Source organism: Peromyscus leucopus, chromosome 6, assembly GCF_004664715.2.
Source record: "Peromyscus leucopus breed LL Stock chromosome 6, UCI_PerLeu_2.1, whole genome shotgun sequence".
In the NCBI taxonomy this organism is placed as follows: Eukaryota; Metazoa; Chordata; class Mammalia; order Rodentia; family Cricetidae; genus Peromyscus; species Peromyscus leucopus.
Window position 1 is genome coordinate 7,427,456 of NC_051068.1, and position 14,419 is coordinate 7,441,874.

The 14,419-nt window shown below is 44.0% G+C and overlaps 1 protein-coding gene across 4 annotated transcripts in view; it reads right to left on the bottom strand.

Moving 5' to 3' along the window:
* Positions 1 to 9,947: 9,947 nt before the first annotated feature.
* The window catches only part of Fndc3b (fibronectin type III domain containing 3B), a 318,394-nt gene continuing 313,922 nt past the window's right edge, over positions 9,948 to 14,419 (bottom strand). For all 4 annotated transcript variants that reach the window (XM_028875811.2, XM_037206506.1, XM_028875812.2 and 1 more), the window contains one exon: positions 9,948 to 10,315. In XM_028875811.2, coding sequence (XP_028731644.1) covers positions 10,004 to 10,315 — 312 coding nt within the window. In that variant the 3' untranslated portion in view covers positions 9,948 to 10,003. The remainder of the gene's footprint in view (positions 10,316 to 14,419) is intronic.

A 14,419-nucleotide genomic window follows, 5' to 3' on the forward strand; every position in this document is an offset into this window, starting at 1 on the left:
AGAAAAGGCTGTGGATTTGTACCAGGTTAAAGAGGATCAGGTTTGATCAGGGAAAACCCCCTGAAAATCCTGTATACAGACAGAATATACCTAAAAATAAGAAATAAAACTAAAAAAACTACAAGACAGGTAACACAGTTTACCTGCTCAAACATAAAACAAAACAAATCACCTTTGGCTGAATTGTGTATAACACACAATCCATATTGTGTTAATACAAATATGTATGTTACCTTTGAAAGTTTATGTTTCAGAGCAAGAGGACCAGGCACCAATGAACAAGTGTCATAGGTGATCCAGGCTCTCAGAGTGCCTTTTTGCAGTTTCCTCAAAGTTTTGTATTCAGAACAGTTTCAAGGCTGCTAGCTGAGATGGGCCAGCCTCACAGACTCTTCTAGCCAGGTCTACAGATAAGCTTTGTGCTTTCCCATTGCACAGAGACTGGACAACAAATGTTATGGCTAGCTCTCCCAGGACTGGACCATTATCCCAATTTTCTCAGGATTCCCTAGAGATGTCATTGTCTCCAGACAATAAGAAGCAGTCTAGAAAATATGATGCCCACATTCCCAGGAGGTGGAATGGGTAATTTTGGTAATTCAATGGGTTATGGATGTTTGTCATCACTTAGGAGGGTTGTTTACAAATTGTTATTGGTCATGGTCAGGAAAAAAACCTAAAAAGGAGATTATATTCAGGGATATCTTTCTGAAGAGAAAAAGATATATCATGTATATAGTATAGAAATGATGGGATAAACGAGTGGATTGTTTAGTCTACTTTTGAGCAACCAATAGTCTGAAATATTTTACATTGGTATGGATTTATGTATATTGATACAAATTTAAGGTTATTTTTGTTATACTGTACATATGTTTCTATTCTTGATTGTACCTATACATATCATTTAAAAATGTAATGTGTTGTTTTAGTCCCTGAAAGCTATTTAGGATAATAAAAAAATACAGGTTAATAGTCATCTATAACAATCAAGCTTATAGTCATGTTAGGTATGCTTTCAAGGTCATAGAGATATATTTTAGATAGATAGGAAATCTTCAAGCACTTCAAAGACCTACAGAATGTGACATTTAAAATGCTATAATAACATAAGGTTTTTCATGACAGCAAGACATGTCTGCTCCTGGCAGCACCCATTTACTTCAAAAAAGGATGGTGGGCATCAAAGAATCTCTATATGGAGTTTGCTTTCTTTGTGGCAAAAACTAGTCATTTGGGCAAGAAATTGCCCTTGCCTCAACTGCTGACACTCTGCTGTTCAAACTGGACAAGCAGGACACAAAAGAAAGCAACTGCTGAACTTTGCCAAGACAGGGTAGAACAGTCCTTCAAAAATGCCTGCTTCACAGAAAAGTCTATCAGATATCCTAGGCCCATAGGCCAAAGATTGGACGCCCCAGCACTACAGAGGAACCTTGGGGTGACTGTCCAGGCAGCCAGATGTCTCTGTCATTTCTTACAGTTTTGGAAGTTGCTTGCTCTGCATTTCCTGTTTACTCAGATAATATTGTATTCTTCTCAGGTCTTTGATGGGGTTGAAGACTAGATAGTTATAGTTACAGTTTTCCTTAGTCATGATAGAAAGTAAACGAGGTACAAAACTCTGGACTCACCAAGAGAGGGTAGTTAACAGAGTGTTTTCTTTGAATTTGGCTGATACAAATGGAGTGGACATTATAAATGCAATTCTTACCTGATAATTGTTCCTATTGTATATAGTATTACTGTGTTAGAGTTTAAACCTTTCCTTTTTATTTAGACAAAAAGGGGGAAATGTGGAATATCCCTTCACTGTGTGAAGATGTACCGCTGTGATTGGTTTAATAAAAAGCTGAATGGCCATTAGCCAGGCAGGAAGAGGTCAGGCAGGACTTCTGGGGACAGGGAGCACTGGAAAGAAGAAAGATGGAGTCCTCAGCTAGACACGGAGGAAGCAGGATGGGGAGCACAGAGTAAAAATATCTGAGCCACATAAAAGTGCAGATTAATAGACATGGGTTGATTTAAGTTATAAGAACTGTTAGGAACAAGCCTAAGCTAAGTCCAAGCTTTCATAAATAATAAGTTTCTGTGTCATTATTTGGGAGCTGGCTGGCAGGACAGAAAAAGTCATTATACAAGCATACGTTGTGGCTTTTAGTATATCCACAAGGCCTGGAGTCCCCCTTGTTTATCTGATTCTAGCATGTTTTCATCACTCCCAAAGAAACCATGCACCCACACAGCACCCACTCTAATTTACCCCCACCCAGGGCCTGGCAACTTCTAATCTTTTTGTTTCTTGAGTGTCCCATTCTAAGCATTTCATATAGATAGAATTATGCAATATATAGATTTTTATCTGGCTTCTTTCATTTAGCATACTGTTTTCAAGTTTCATCTTCATGGTAGCCTGTAACAGAACTTTGCCATATGGTGTACTCATTCATACAACAAATACACCATTTTGTTTATTCATTTGCTAGTGGAAATTTAGGTATTATGACACTATTTGACATCTGTGAATGTGTTTTGTATTTACAGATGATCTCTTTTGGGGATAAAGCTAGGAATGGAATGGCTAGGTGAAATATGATTAACATGTTAAAGATTTGTCCAGTTATTTTCCAAAGCAGTGGCTCTACTTGGCTTTTCCATTACAAGGAATGAGGGCACCAATGCACATTTTCACAAAGTTTTGTCTTTTTGAATACTAAATATTTTGGTGCTTTAGCTCATACATTGACATCTTTGACTCACTTTAAATTAATGTCCTTTGTTTACAGTAAAAAGCAGGGATTGAGGTTCTCTTTTGCAAGTGGCCATCTGGTTGACCCAACATCGTTGAAAGTTGTCCTTTTTTCTAGACTCATTTTCTTAGCAACCTTATAAAAAAAAGCTGTTGGAATTACAGGGGTTAATTTCTGGACTCCCAGTTCCATTCCAGTTACCTAAGTTTTTGTTTTTATGATAGCATCAGGCTATCTCTATTATTGTATTTTTGTAGTGTGTTTCAAAATTAGGAAGTGTCAACTCTTGCAGCTTTGAGGTTCATGACTATCAACAGGGATTTTAAAATCAGATTATCATTTTTCCACATGGCATTCTCACAGGGACTGGGTTTCAGTCAATTTAGGAAGTATCTTTGTGATCTTAAGATTTTTAACTTATGAACAAAAGTTTCCATTTCCATAGAGCTCTAAATTTTCTTCAGTTTTGCTATGGAAGTATTGCCTTTCTTTTATTTAACATATTGCCAAGCATTTTAGTCTTTCACACTACTGTAAATGGATTTATTTACTTAGCTTCATATTTTTGTATAGCTCATTACTAGCCTAGGAGAAATGTAATTCTTTTTTTTTATGAAAATCATGTCTTGAAACCTTAGTACAACTTATTTGACACTCTTCGTACGTTCTTTAAGATTTGCTACATTCATGTCCACAGTAAACACCATCTCTGTATCCTCTCCAGTATGTAACCTTTTCCTTTTTTTGGTGCTGCTGCTTGAACTCCCGAATGCGCACCTGTGCCTTTACGTCTTGTTTAATCGCCTCCACTAGGACACTGTACAATGCTGAATAGGAAGCAAGAGTCAGTAGTCCTGACCTCCTTTTTGTTCCCTGGGAGTGGGGTGGGTCTCTAGTACCATGTTTATTGTGAGTATTAGAGAGATGTTCTTTATCAGGTTGACTATAAAGGTTTTCTAGCTTAATATTATTGTGAATTACTTGAATTTTTGTCAAATACTATATGCCTGTAGAGGTGGTCATGTTTTTAAAAAGATCATCTGTTCTATTAATATAGCATGACTTTCCTGGGGAGTTGTACAAAAAAAAATCTATTCATTTTGTGATGCTAATCTTCATTGTCAAGGTGACAGGATCACTCAGAAGGCAAATCCCTGGGTAAGTTTCCGAGGGTGTTTCCAGAGAGCTTTAACAGTGCGGGGGAGGGGGGGCGGGGGGCAGGGGAGACCCACCCCAAATGTGGGCAGCACCATGCCATGCATGCGCTGGGTAAAAATGAATAAAAAATGACCAAGTGAGCTGAGCACCAGCAGACATCTCTCTGCTTCCTGACTGCAGATGCAATGTGAGCCCCTGCTGCTGTGTTCGGCCGCATGCCTTCCCAGCCACTAGAAGGTTCCTTGCTGTAGATCTAAGAGTTAAAGTCGAGTCTTCACCCTTCCTTGCTAACTGGCTTTATTAGGAATTTCATCACAGCAGTGAGACGTGTAACTAACACATCCAGCCTTTTTACACTAAAAATACTAAAGAAAAAAAATTCCTTTTACTGAAACAAACAAAAAACAAGCTCCCCAAATAATAAACACACCATGGCAAAACAATATGGGCTATGTTAGAAAATGTACGGACCATGTTTTTGTTACATAAACTTTTCCTGTCAAATTAGTGGAATTCAAGTCAACAAGGCTCGTGTGCCTTCTATCACGTGGCCAGATAACATGGCCTATGCTGCAGTTAACAGAGGGCTCAAGGCCTGTCCATTGCCCTCCTCCCCAGCTCGAGGCACACACAGCCTCCAATGGCCTTGAATCTGACCCTGCAGCCTACAGCTCCAACGTGAAAGTGTTGACATTTACAGTCATAGTTGGGGTGGCTGGGAGTGGAAAGTGTATAAATCTATTTGCAGCAAAGGCCAGAGAGCAAGTATGGGCCCTAAGGAAAAGCATGGAGTGAAATCCTATGATCCTCTTTTCCTGCTTCCTTCAATTACAGGGCAGGCCACATGCTGCAGAAACTCCCAGAAGAAGGGTACATTGGAGCAAGTCTGTGAGACCTTGCATTTCTAAAATGCCATCTTCACACTTCATACTGTTTCGTTAAGGTGGGCCATCCTACAGTCTTGAATTAATGGTGGCTCTGCCGTCTGGCTTCCAGCACAGTTCTGGAGAAGTCTAAAGCCATCCTGATCCTAACCCCTCCACGTGGCCTGGTTTTCTGCATTGTTGGAGATTTCTCTGGCTCTAGAGTTTTGAAATTTCTGGATGCCACAGTTTGAGGGAAGCCTCCCTTGTCTCTGTAACGAAGGCCTCATGTCTCATTATGGAAACTCATGGAAAGAGTCCCTGCCCTTTCACTTCCCACTCCGGAGACTGGAATGTGCACCTGCAGTGTCCTGGTCGGACCCTTCTCTATTTTTTGGAAGCTTCCACTTTCAGCTTTCTTTTTCCCTCCAAAAATTCTCATCCCCAAGGGGATTTTTCTTGTTCTTCAGTTCACTTTTGCTGCTGTTCATCTTTAGGTTACAGACATTTAGTTTTTCAATCTTCTCCCTAGCGGGTTCTTATGAGTTGCTGCTTTGGGGTTTGTTCATTCATGCTAGAAGCTTCTGCCAGCTGTCAGGTTGCCCCTGATTAAGACAGAAGACTAAATACTGGCACAACTGGCCACTGAAATGGGAAGTGGGCTTCCATGCAGCCAAATCAGCTGGAGATCTTCAAAACCACTGGACTCCAGTCAGGACTTCTTTTAATCTGTGAGTGCAGAGATCGTGAAAAGCTTTCCAGGCAATGTCGTCATGCACGTGAGATTTAGAAGCCACCGAGGCACTTTACCTGAAGAACTTAGATCCCCCCCGACTCTGCATGGCTTTGCTCACCAGGTTTCATTTTGCATGGCCCCGCCCTCTCAGCTCTAGGTCATTACTCCCCAGGCAGGGACTCTTGAGGATAAACTTCCAGGCTGTGGTGAGGGTAAGGAAGAGGCAATGTAAAGGGGGTAGAGATATTATAGAGCTAAGTAGCTTTCAACCCATTCTATTCTTTACCCTCACTTCCGTGGGGAGACACAGCCATCAGTTTTTTTGCCTTCAGGACATTCTGCACCGAGAATTCAGCACTGATTTTCCATTGGTACTCATTTTCCATTTGACGAATAGAGATTTTGCATTCCCTGGTCTGGTTTCCAAACTTCTAGTATCAGTAACTTTTTTATCCATGCTCTTGTTCTTATGAAAAAGAACTCCTTTACTGTATTTTCTGCAGTGTCAGTCAGGTCCATGTAACATTTGATGGCTTGTTCAACTTGTCACTTTTCAGTCATGACACAGAATGGGAGGTTTTGCACACTCTCCCCCGGGGCCGGGGGATTACTAGTGAAACAACTTAACCATAACGATGAATACATCACCAGGCTCTGTTCCTCACCAGCTTAACCCCTTACTGTGGTTTCTTCTTTCCTGTAGCCTCCTGAAGGACAACACCAGCTTCTTGCTGCTGCTGAGTGAGACCCAGAGAAGGAAGGAGTTCAAACTGTGAGTTCATCATGGGGCGGGAACCAGGCAGGACTGCGTGCTGTAGGCAGACCTGTACTCCTGACTTCTGGCTGCAGATGAAGTATTAAGGCAGGAGACCGACTAAAGAAGTATCCTGGAATCTGAGTTACTTTGGGATAGCAGGGATGAGACTGAAGCAGGTGCTCCCGCAAGACCTCACCCACGAGACAGGCGTCAGAAAGTATCTTGTGCTATGTTACCTGCTTGGCCTCGCCTGCCTGGCTGCTCAGGACACTTAAACTGGACCTTTGGGGGATGTTAAGTATTTAAAAGGAGCAACAATAAAAGTAATCTTATTCAAGGCTGAATAACCCTACTTAAATCAAAGAATTAAAACATTTATTGGGCATAAATATATTACATATACACTACAGATACAGTTAGGTATTACATATAGCATAGTATTTGCAAAATCTATACATTAAAATTGATATGGCAGTTTTAATACAACGTATATGAAATAATCTAAAATTTACAAGACAGGAAAACATGATTATTTTTTTCTCCTAAAGTTGAAAAGCTTGGAATGTATGTCCAACAGTGAGGTAAAACATTTTGTCTTTCAATTTAAAGAACTGTGCAAGGTAACATTCAAACACATCTATTAGGGCACTTTTCAATTTGACACAAATACTGCATGATTGTAGCCAAAGAAACGGTTAGAAAATGTCAATATCTCAAGTTTGATAAGAACAAGGCAGATAGTATGCAAAATATCCTTTAAAAAAGTTTCCTTGTTAAACATTTTCTTTGAGGACAAAGGGCAGTTTGCTTCAGATGACTGGATTTCTTGTGTCAGGGATGTGTGTGACATACAGAGAGGCATCAGAGCATCAGAAGCTGCTCGCTCATCCTACAGATGCAGAGGGTGGAGGGAGGTCACCAGAACTTTCTCTAACTGATCCTTTGTGACATCGATGCACAGAGCTGTCCATCCACAGCACATACACAGACTCGTGATACAAAATAGTGCCATGTGGAGGAATAACTTCCTGACTGAAGAGACCAGAATGAAAACAAAGTAGTGGAGAGCGATAGAATAAAGTGCTGTCTGCTCGTGTGCCACACTTCAGCTGTTCTGGTGGTCACGGGGCATGGAACTCTCTGGAAGAGCAAATGTTCACAGAGATTTTGGCTGGAAATATTATTTCCTTTAAAATCATTCAACCAATCCAGGGATCCTTTACAGCAGCAGTGCTGAAGGGTCCCAGAAGACTCTCCCCACAAATAGCTTGAAAAGTCAGTCCACTGAGTTTGCTTCACCTGCTTACGATTGTCTCAGAAATGCAGATGTAATGTCACAGTGGGTCACACGACACATTTAGATGAAAGATGAGTTTCTGAAGGCCAGAACTTTGGCAAAAATATATTTACCTTGATACCATCAGTTTACAAGTCTAATTACACTAATTATTATAGTCAATAACAAAATACAGAGCTCTCTAGTACTTAACTACATCGATATAGGCACACAATAATGCATTGACCTTAGCACTCTTCCGAGAGATGACTATGGTTTTCTGGGTACATGTAAACCTTTCAGTCACTGATAATGGGATTTTTTTTCTTTTTTCTTTTTTTTTTTTGTGCATTTAATGAGTTAGATGCTCTTCTTATCTTTAAAAACACAAGAAAATGTCAGAAGGTTAATACTACAGATGCTGCCAGGGAACAAAACTGACCTAAAATTACAAAAGTATAAAACACACAAAATATAACATGCTATGAGGGCAAATTAGTACATAAGTACATTTAAAGATTTTTACAATAAATAAAGATTGCACTGTAATTGGCATTTAAAGTACTGTATGCAGAATATAGTATAAATAAACCCCAAACAAAATAATGTTGGTTTCCCCATGACTTTGGTATGGGAATATCATAAGCTAGTACAGGGTACTTACTGCATCACAGACAACACAGACCAAGAACAAAACAGCTAAGACCAAGGAAAACCAAGGAGCAAAAATATACAAACAACCAGGAACAGGGGGATCGGCTGTGTCTGTTGCACCCTTTTGGAATACAGTTGCACCTCCAACTCTTAAGTGTCCCTGAGGTACTCAACATTGTGGACTTCATATGAGTAATCCAATGACTTTGGGTTAGAACTGATTATCTCATAACTCTACATGAACATGCGAGATAACACTTGCACTCCATTAGCACCGGTGGATCCAAGGTCTCAAAGCACTTACAGATACTGAATCCCCATTTGATTTGATCTGATCTGATCTGATTTCTCATGCATGGGAAAACAGGCACTGAGAGGTCACAAAGCAAGTGAGTGACAGACCCAGGAGAGAATCTTGTAGGCTCTTCGCCCCCAAACACACTGTGCTTACAGCCAGTTAGCACTCCCTCTCTACATGTGGCCAGATCAAGCCCCCAGAAACAGAAGGACAAATGCAGGCGTTCCCTTGTGGGCTCTATCAGTGAGAATGTATCTACTGCTGCATTAGTCATACGGGCACTGAACTAAGGTGTGGAACTTCATCCACTTCACTTATACCCCGAAGGACAGCCAAAGGCAAATCTGTCAAAAAGAATGGGCCAGCATGTAAGGAGACAGCTCACAACTGTGAGGCATTCAACTGCCATGAGTTCTCGTCACACAATTCTGACGTCAAACATAACAGAATATAATAACTCTAGTGATTAGATTAGAAGTAGTTATATACAAAGACAGACAGGCAAGTTAAAGCAGCTTTTAAAGTAGCTGGACAGGAAACAACTAACTATTGCACAATGCCCTCGTAAAGTTACTGCTATGGACCATGTGGGGATCTACAATACTCCATCATTTATAGGTGCAAATTTGGTTATGTGATTTCCTAGACAGGCAACTCATAGTGTTAAAATCATATGGGATACAGAGTAGTAACACATTTAGATTAAAGTACACACTGTGATTTCAATGAGCTAAACAGTTACATAACTGAGTGAGGATAGGATGGTCTAGGTGGCCTCAGCCGAAGGCACACATGTTCTGTATGTTCTTGTGTGGTACCACTCTGACAACAGCAAAATCCCAGCCCTGAACCCCATACACTGTGATTCTGTTACAGATAGAGACGATCAAGAAGTGACTGTGAATATAAATTACTAAACTGGAACACACAAAAAATCAAGGCTTGCAAAAGATGTCTGTGGAAACAGAATAGAAGCATAGTGGAAAGCTTGAAAACATAAGTTCACTGGGCACAGGGCACACTGGGCACACTGCGCTCACTGGGCACAGGGCACACTGCACTCACTGGGCGCACTGGGCACAGGGCACACTGCACTCACTGGGCACAGGGCACACTGTGTTCACTGGGCACAGGGCACACTGGGCACACTGCACTCACTGGGCACAGGGCACACTGTGTTCACTGGGCACAGGGCACACTGTGTTCACTGGGCACAGGGCACACTGCACTCACTGGGCACACTAGCTCTTGGTGGCTGGTGCTTTCCTCTGCTCCCTTCTCCTCTTCTTATTTCTTCTTTTATTTATTTATTATTATTTTTTTAAATCCAGTTTAACCTCTTTCTAGCTTTGCATCTCAAATTGGTGCAGGCAAACACTGACTGTTTCCCCTAGTTAAATCTGTAAAACAAGAGAAGTATATAAATCAAAGAACAAAAGGCTTAAAAAGGAAGGCTCTGAGTAAATGTGTATTAAAATGTGGCATTCCACTCCGACTCCAGTCTGCTGGATTTACTTCATTAAGAAGTACTGTAATATAAAGGCAAACAAAATGGATAAGGTTGCGAAGCCAAGCACTATGAGGGCGGCAAACTGTTCATCAGTAGGCATCATGCCCTTCATCCTGGGATCGTCCATGTTCCCTGTGTCGCCTGCCAGCATGACCTCATGTCGCTGTAACACAAAGGCCACAGAGGGGCTGAAGGCTCCACTGAGCTCCTGGGAGGTGTCCACACAGCGGCGACATGCACACACACGGAATCTGTAGTCTGTGTTGCTCTGGAGGCCTGAGATTTGGAATGTGGATTCTTCTCCCTTGTACACCTTCAAAAAAAGGAAAATTAAACATGAGGAACTCAGAACATTGTGACTGCCACAGAAAATACCGTGTACACCCGGAGCCTTACGGATACCTGTTCAAATAAACCCTTAACAACAGCAATTATGTTCTTATGGAACCCCCCCTTACTTGGAACAAAGTGCAGTATAAAATCAATGACCTGACTTTGCCAGAAGTGGATGTACCTAATGTGTTAAGTGATACAGATATACAAAGCTATGTTTCTACAGTGCAGGTTGCCCACTAGAAGAGGCTTAGCACTCACAGCTCGACCATCTCGACAAATTCACACTGTAAACTGAAGTAATAACCACCGACCCCGGTAACAAAACACCACGCCTCTCACTCCCTTTCTTTTTGACAACTGGCGATCAGACACACCTAATCTTTGGACACTGTGACACGTGATCTATGGAGTTCACACTCAAGTGTCAAAAAGCGAAACAAAACAAAAAGCGCCCCCCCTATAAAGTATGAAGGAAGTCTGGGTGCGGTGCGCCTCTCTCCCGCTGTCCTCTGCCCCAGGCCACCGGTTCACCTCATCTGCAGCTCACACATGCACTGCAGCCCCAGTCAAGATACATCCCCTGAGGGGAGCACCTCACTGACTTCCGGGTCTGCAACTTGATTTGTCTGTGGTATGAGTTCACACATACACATGCACAGAGAGATTCATACACGCATGGACAGAGACAGCGAGAGACAGGAACACAGACGGACGGACTTAGGAGTCTTCCTAGACTCTGCATTGCATTGGTTTTCTTTTTCATGGACATTGGCTCCTAGTTTGGAGGTTTTTGTTTTGTTTTTTGTTGGTTTGTTTGTTTTTTTGGATGTTATGGATATTTTTGTGTAGATCGACTTCTCAGCAGTTTTGTGTTCTGTCTATCTTGAAGATATTCTTCGATGCAGTTCAACATTAAAAATTAATACTGAAGTCAAATGTGCTGGGACACACCTTCAGTCCTAGCCATCCATCAGGTGGAGGCAGGTGGGTGGGTCTCTGTGAGTTTGGGGCCAGCCTGATCTACATAGGCAGTTCCAGACACCAGAGTTACATAGTGATAGGCTGTCCCAAATAAACAAACAAATGCTCAAACATACAACCAAACACAAACAGACAAAAATGTAAGTGATGAGTGGTGTTTTTAGTATTTCATTAGTGTAATCAGCCTGCTCTCGCCCATTAAGGACCTAGGATTCTGAGATACACCCCGCTTCTTAGACCCTTAATATAGTCATGAAGAGGGTTACTATTTTAAGGATTTGAAATTCAGTTTACTTAGAAATGACCATGCTTCGAACAGGCTGAACTAACAGGAGGCTGAGGCAGCCAAGGAAGGAGGCTTCGTGGAGAGCCATTTCTGAAAATGTCAAGGAAATAATACATTCAAATGACATGAAAATTAGGTTTAACAAATACAGATCGGGGTGGGGAGCTGCAACTAAACCCAGCTGGTGACATGTTTGGTTATGAGTGATTTAAAAAGGAAGTGGCACTAACTGACCCTTGCTAGGTCACCTTGTGTCTCCCCTGATCCTACAGGACAACCATTTGCTCAGAGAGCTATAGAGGATCTAGTTCACAGCACTTGAGCAATTAGCTGAAGGAAAGCTAGCTCAAAGACACGGGTGAGAACAGCAGCCTGTGAACACTGCAGCCTGTGAGCACTGCAGCCGCTGAGCACTGCAGCCGCTGAGCACTGCAGCCTGTGAGTGAGCACTGCAGCCTGTGAGTGAGCACTGCAGCCTGTGAGTGAGCACTGCAGCCTGTGAGTGCAGCTGTGAGTGAGCACTGCAGCCTGTGAGTGAGCACTGCAGCCTGTGAGTGACACTGCAGCCTGTGAGTGAGCACTGCAGCCTGTGAGTGAGCACTGCAGCCTGTGAGTGAGCACTGCAGCCTGTGAGTGAGCGCAGCAGCCTGTGAGTGAGCACTGCAGCCTGTGAGTGAGCACTGCAGCCTGTGAGTGAGCACTGCAGCCTGTGAGCACTGCAGCCTGTGAGCACTGCAGCCTGTGTGAGCACTGCAGCTGTGAGCACTGCAGCCTGTGAGTGAGCACTGCAGCCTGGGTGAGCACTGCAGCCTGTGAGTGAGCACTGCAGCCGTGAGCACTGCAGCCTGTGAGTGAGCACTGCAGCCTGTGAGTGAGCACTGCAGCCGGTGAGCACTGCAGCCTGTGAGTGAGCACTGCAGCCTGTGAGCACTGCAGCCTGTGAGTGAGCACTGCAGCTGTGAGTGAGCACTGCAGCCTGTGAGTGAGCACTGCAGCCGTGAGCCTGCAGCTGGGTGAGCACTGCAGCCTGTGAGTGAGCACTGCAGCCGGTGAGCACTGCAGCCTGTGAGTGAGCACTGCAGCCTGTGAGTGAGCACTGCAGCCTGTGAGTGAGCACTGCAGCCTGTGAGTGAGCACTGCAGCCTGTGAGCACTGCAGCCTGTGAGTGAGCACTGCAGCCTGTGAGTGAGCATGAGCACTGCAGCCTGTGAGTGAGCACTGCAGCCTGGTGAGCACTGCAGCCTGTGAGTGAGCACTGCAGCCTGTGAGTGAGCACTGCAGCCTGGGTGAGCACTGCAGCCTGTGAGTGCAGCGGTGAGCACTGCAGCCTGTGAGTGAGCACTGCAGCCTGTGAGTGAGCACTGCAGCCTGTGAGTGAGCACTGCAGCCTGTGAGTGAGCACTGCAGCCTGTGAGTGAGCACTGCAGCCTGTGAGTGAGCACTGCAGCCTGTGAGTGAGCACTGCAGCCTGTGAGTGAGCACTGCAGCCTGTGAGTGAGCACTGCAGCCTGTGAGTGAGCACTGCAGCCTGTGAGTGAGCACTGCAGCCTGTGAGCACTGCAGCCTGTGAGTGAGCACTGCAGCCTGTGAGTGAGCACTGCAGCCTGTGAGTGAGCACTGCAGCCTGTGAGTGAGCACTGCAGCCTGTGAGTGAGCACTGCAGCCTGTGAGTGAGCACTGCAGCCTGTGAGTGAGCACTGCAGCCTGTGAGTGAGCACTGCAGCCTGTGAGTGCAGCTGGAGCACTGCAGCCTGTGAGTGAGCACGAGCCTGTGAGTGAGCACTGCAGCCTGTGAGTGAGCACTGCAGCCTGTGAGCACTGCAGCCTGTGAGTGAGATGCAGCTGTGAGCACTGCAGCCTGTGAGTGAGCACTGCAGCCTGTGAGTGAGCACTGCAGCCTGTGAGCACTGCAGCCTGTGAGTGAGCACTGCAGCCTGTGAGCACTGCAGCCTGTGAGTGAGCACTGCAGCCTGTGAGTGAGCACTGCAGCCTGTGAGTGAGCACTGCAGCCTGTGAGTGAGCACTGCAGCCTGTGAGTGAGCACTGCAGCCTGTGAGCACTGCAGCCTGTGAGTGAGCACTGCAGCCTGTGAGTGAGCACTGCAGCCTGTGAGTGAGCACTGCAGCCTGTGAGCACTGCAGCCTGTGAGTGAGCACTGCAGCCTGTGAGTGAGCACAGCAGCCACTGAGCACAGCAGTCCGTGGCCACCAACGCCAGCGGTTCTTACGGCTGCCGTAAATTCACCGGGGCCCCAGGCGATGCCTGTGCAGGGTGATTTCCCAAGGGGCCTTGAGACTGCACAGGTGGCACTGGCTGGCCATGGCTCAATCCCTCTCCTCTCATTCATTCTGACAGGGGCCTCATTATGGCCCCTTCTCCTGCCTCAACTCAATTTAAGAGGCAACGGTCCATTGAAGATTTTCTTATTGAAGTCACCAATCATAATTTTGCAAAAATAAGTACACATGTGGAATTACTTATTTTTTACAAAGGTTATTTTCGTTCTTGATTTGGTGCTATATTTTAAACTCATTTTGAAATGTTCATTCCAAACAGGAGGACATAAAGTAATACCCAGATAACTGCAGTGAAGAATCCAAGAGTTTTGCTTCAGAATAACAAGCTGCATTGCTGAAATCCCTTAAACAATAGCTATTAGGGAGGGCACTGAGCACAGAGCATGCTGAATTGCTGTAGGATTGAATTCTGCATTTTTGTGTGTCTGTGCACTGTGCAAAAACGAAAATGAGTTGCATGTATATAGAGAACTTTTCACCCTTTCAAGAATGTTTTCTAGTAATGCCATCAAAAAAA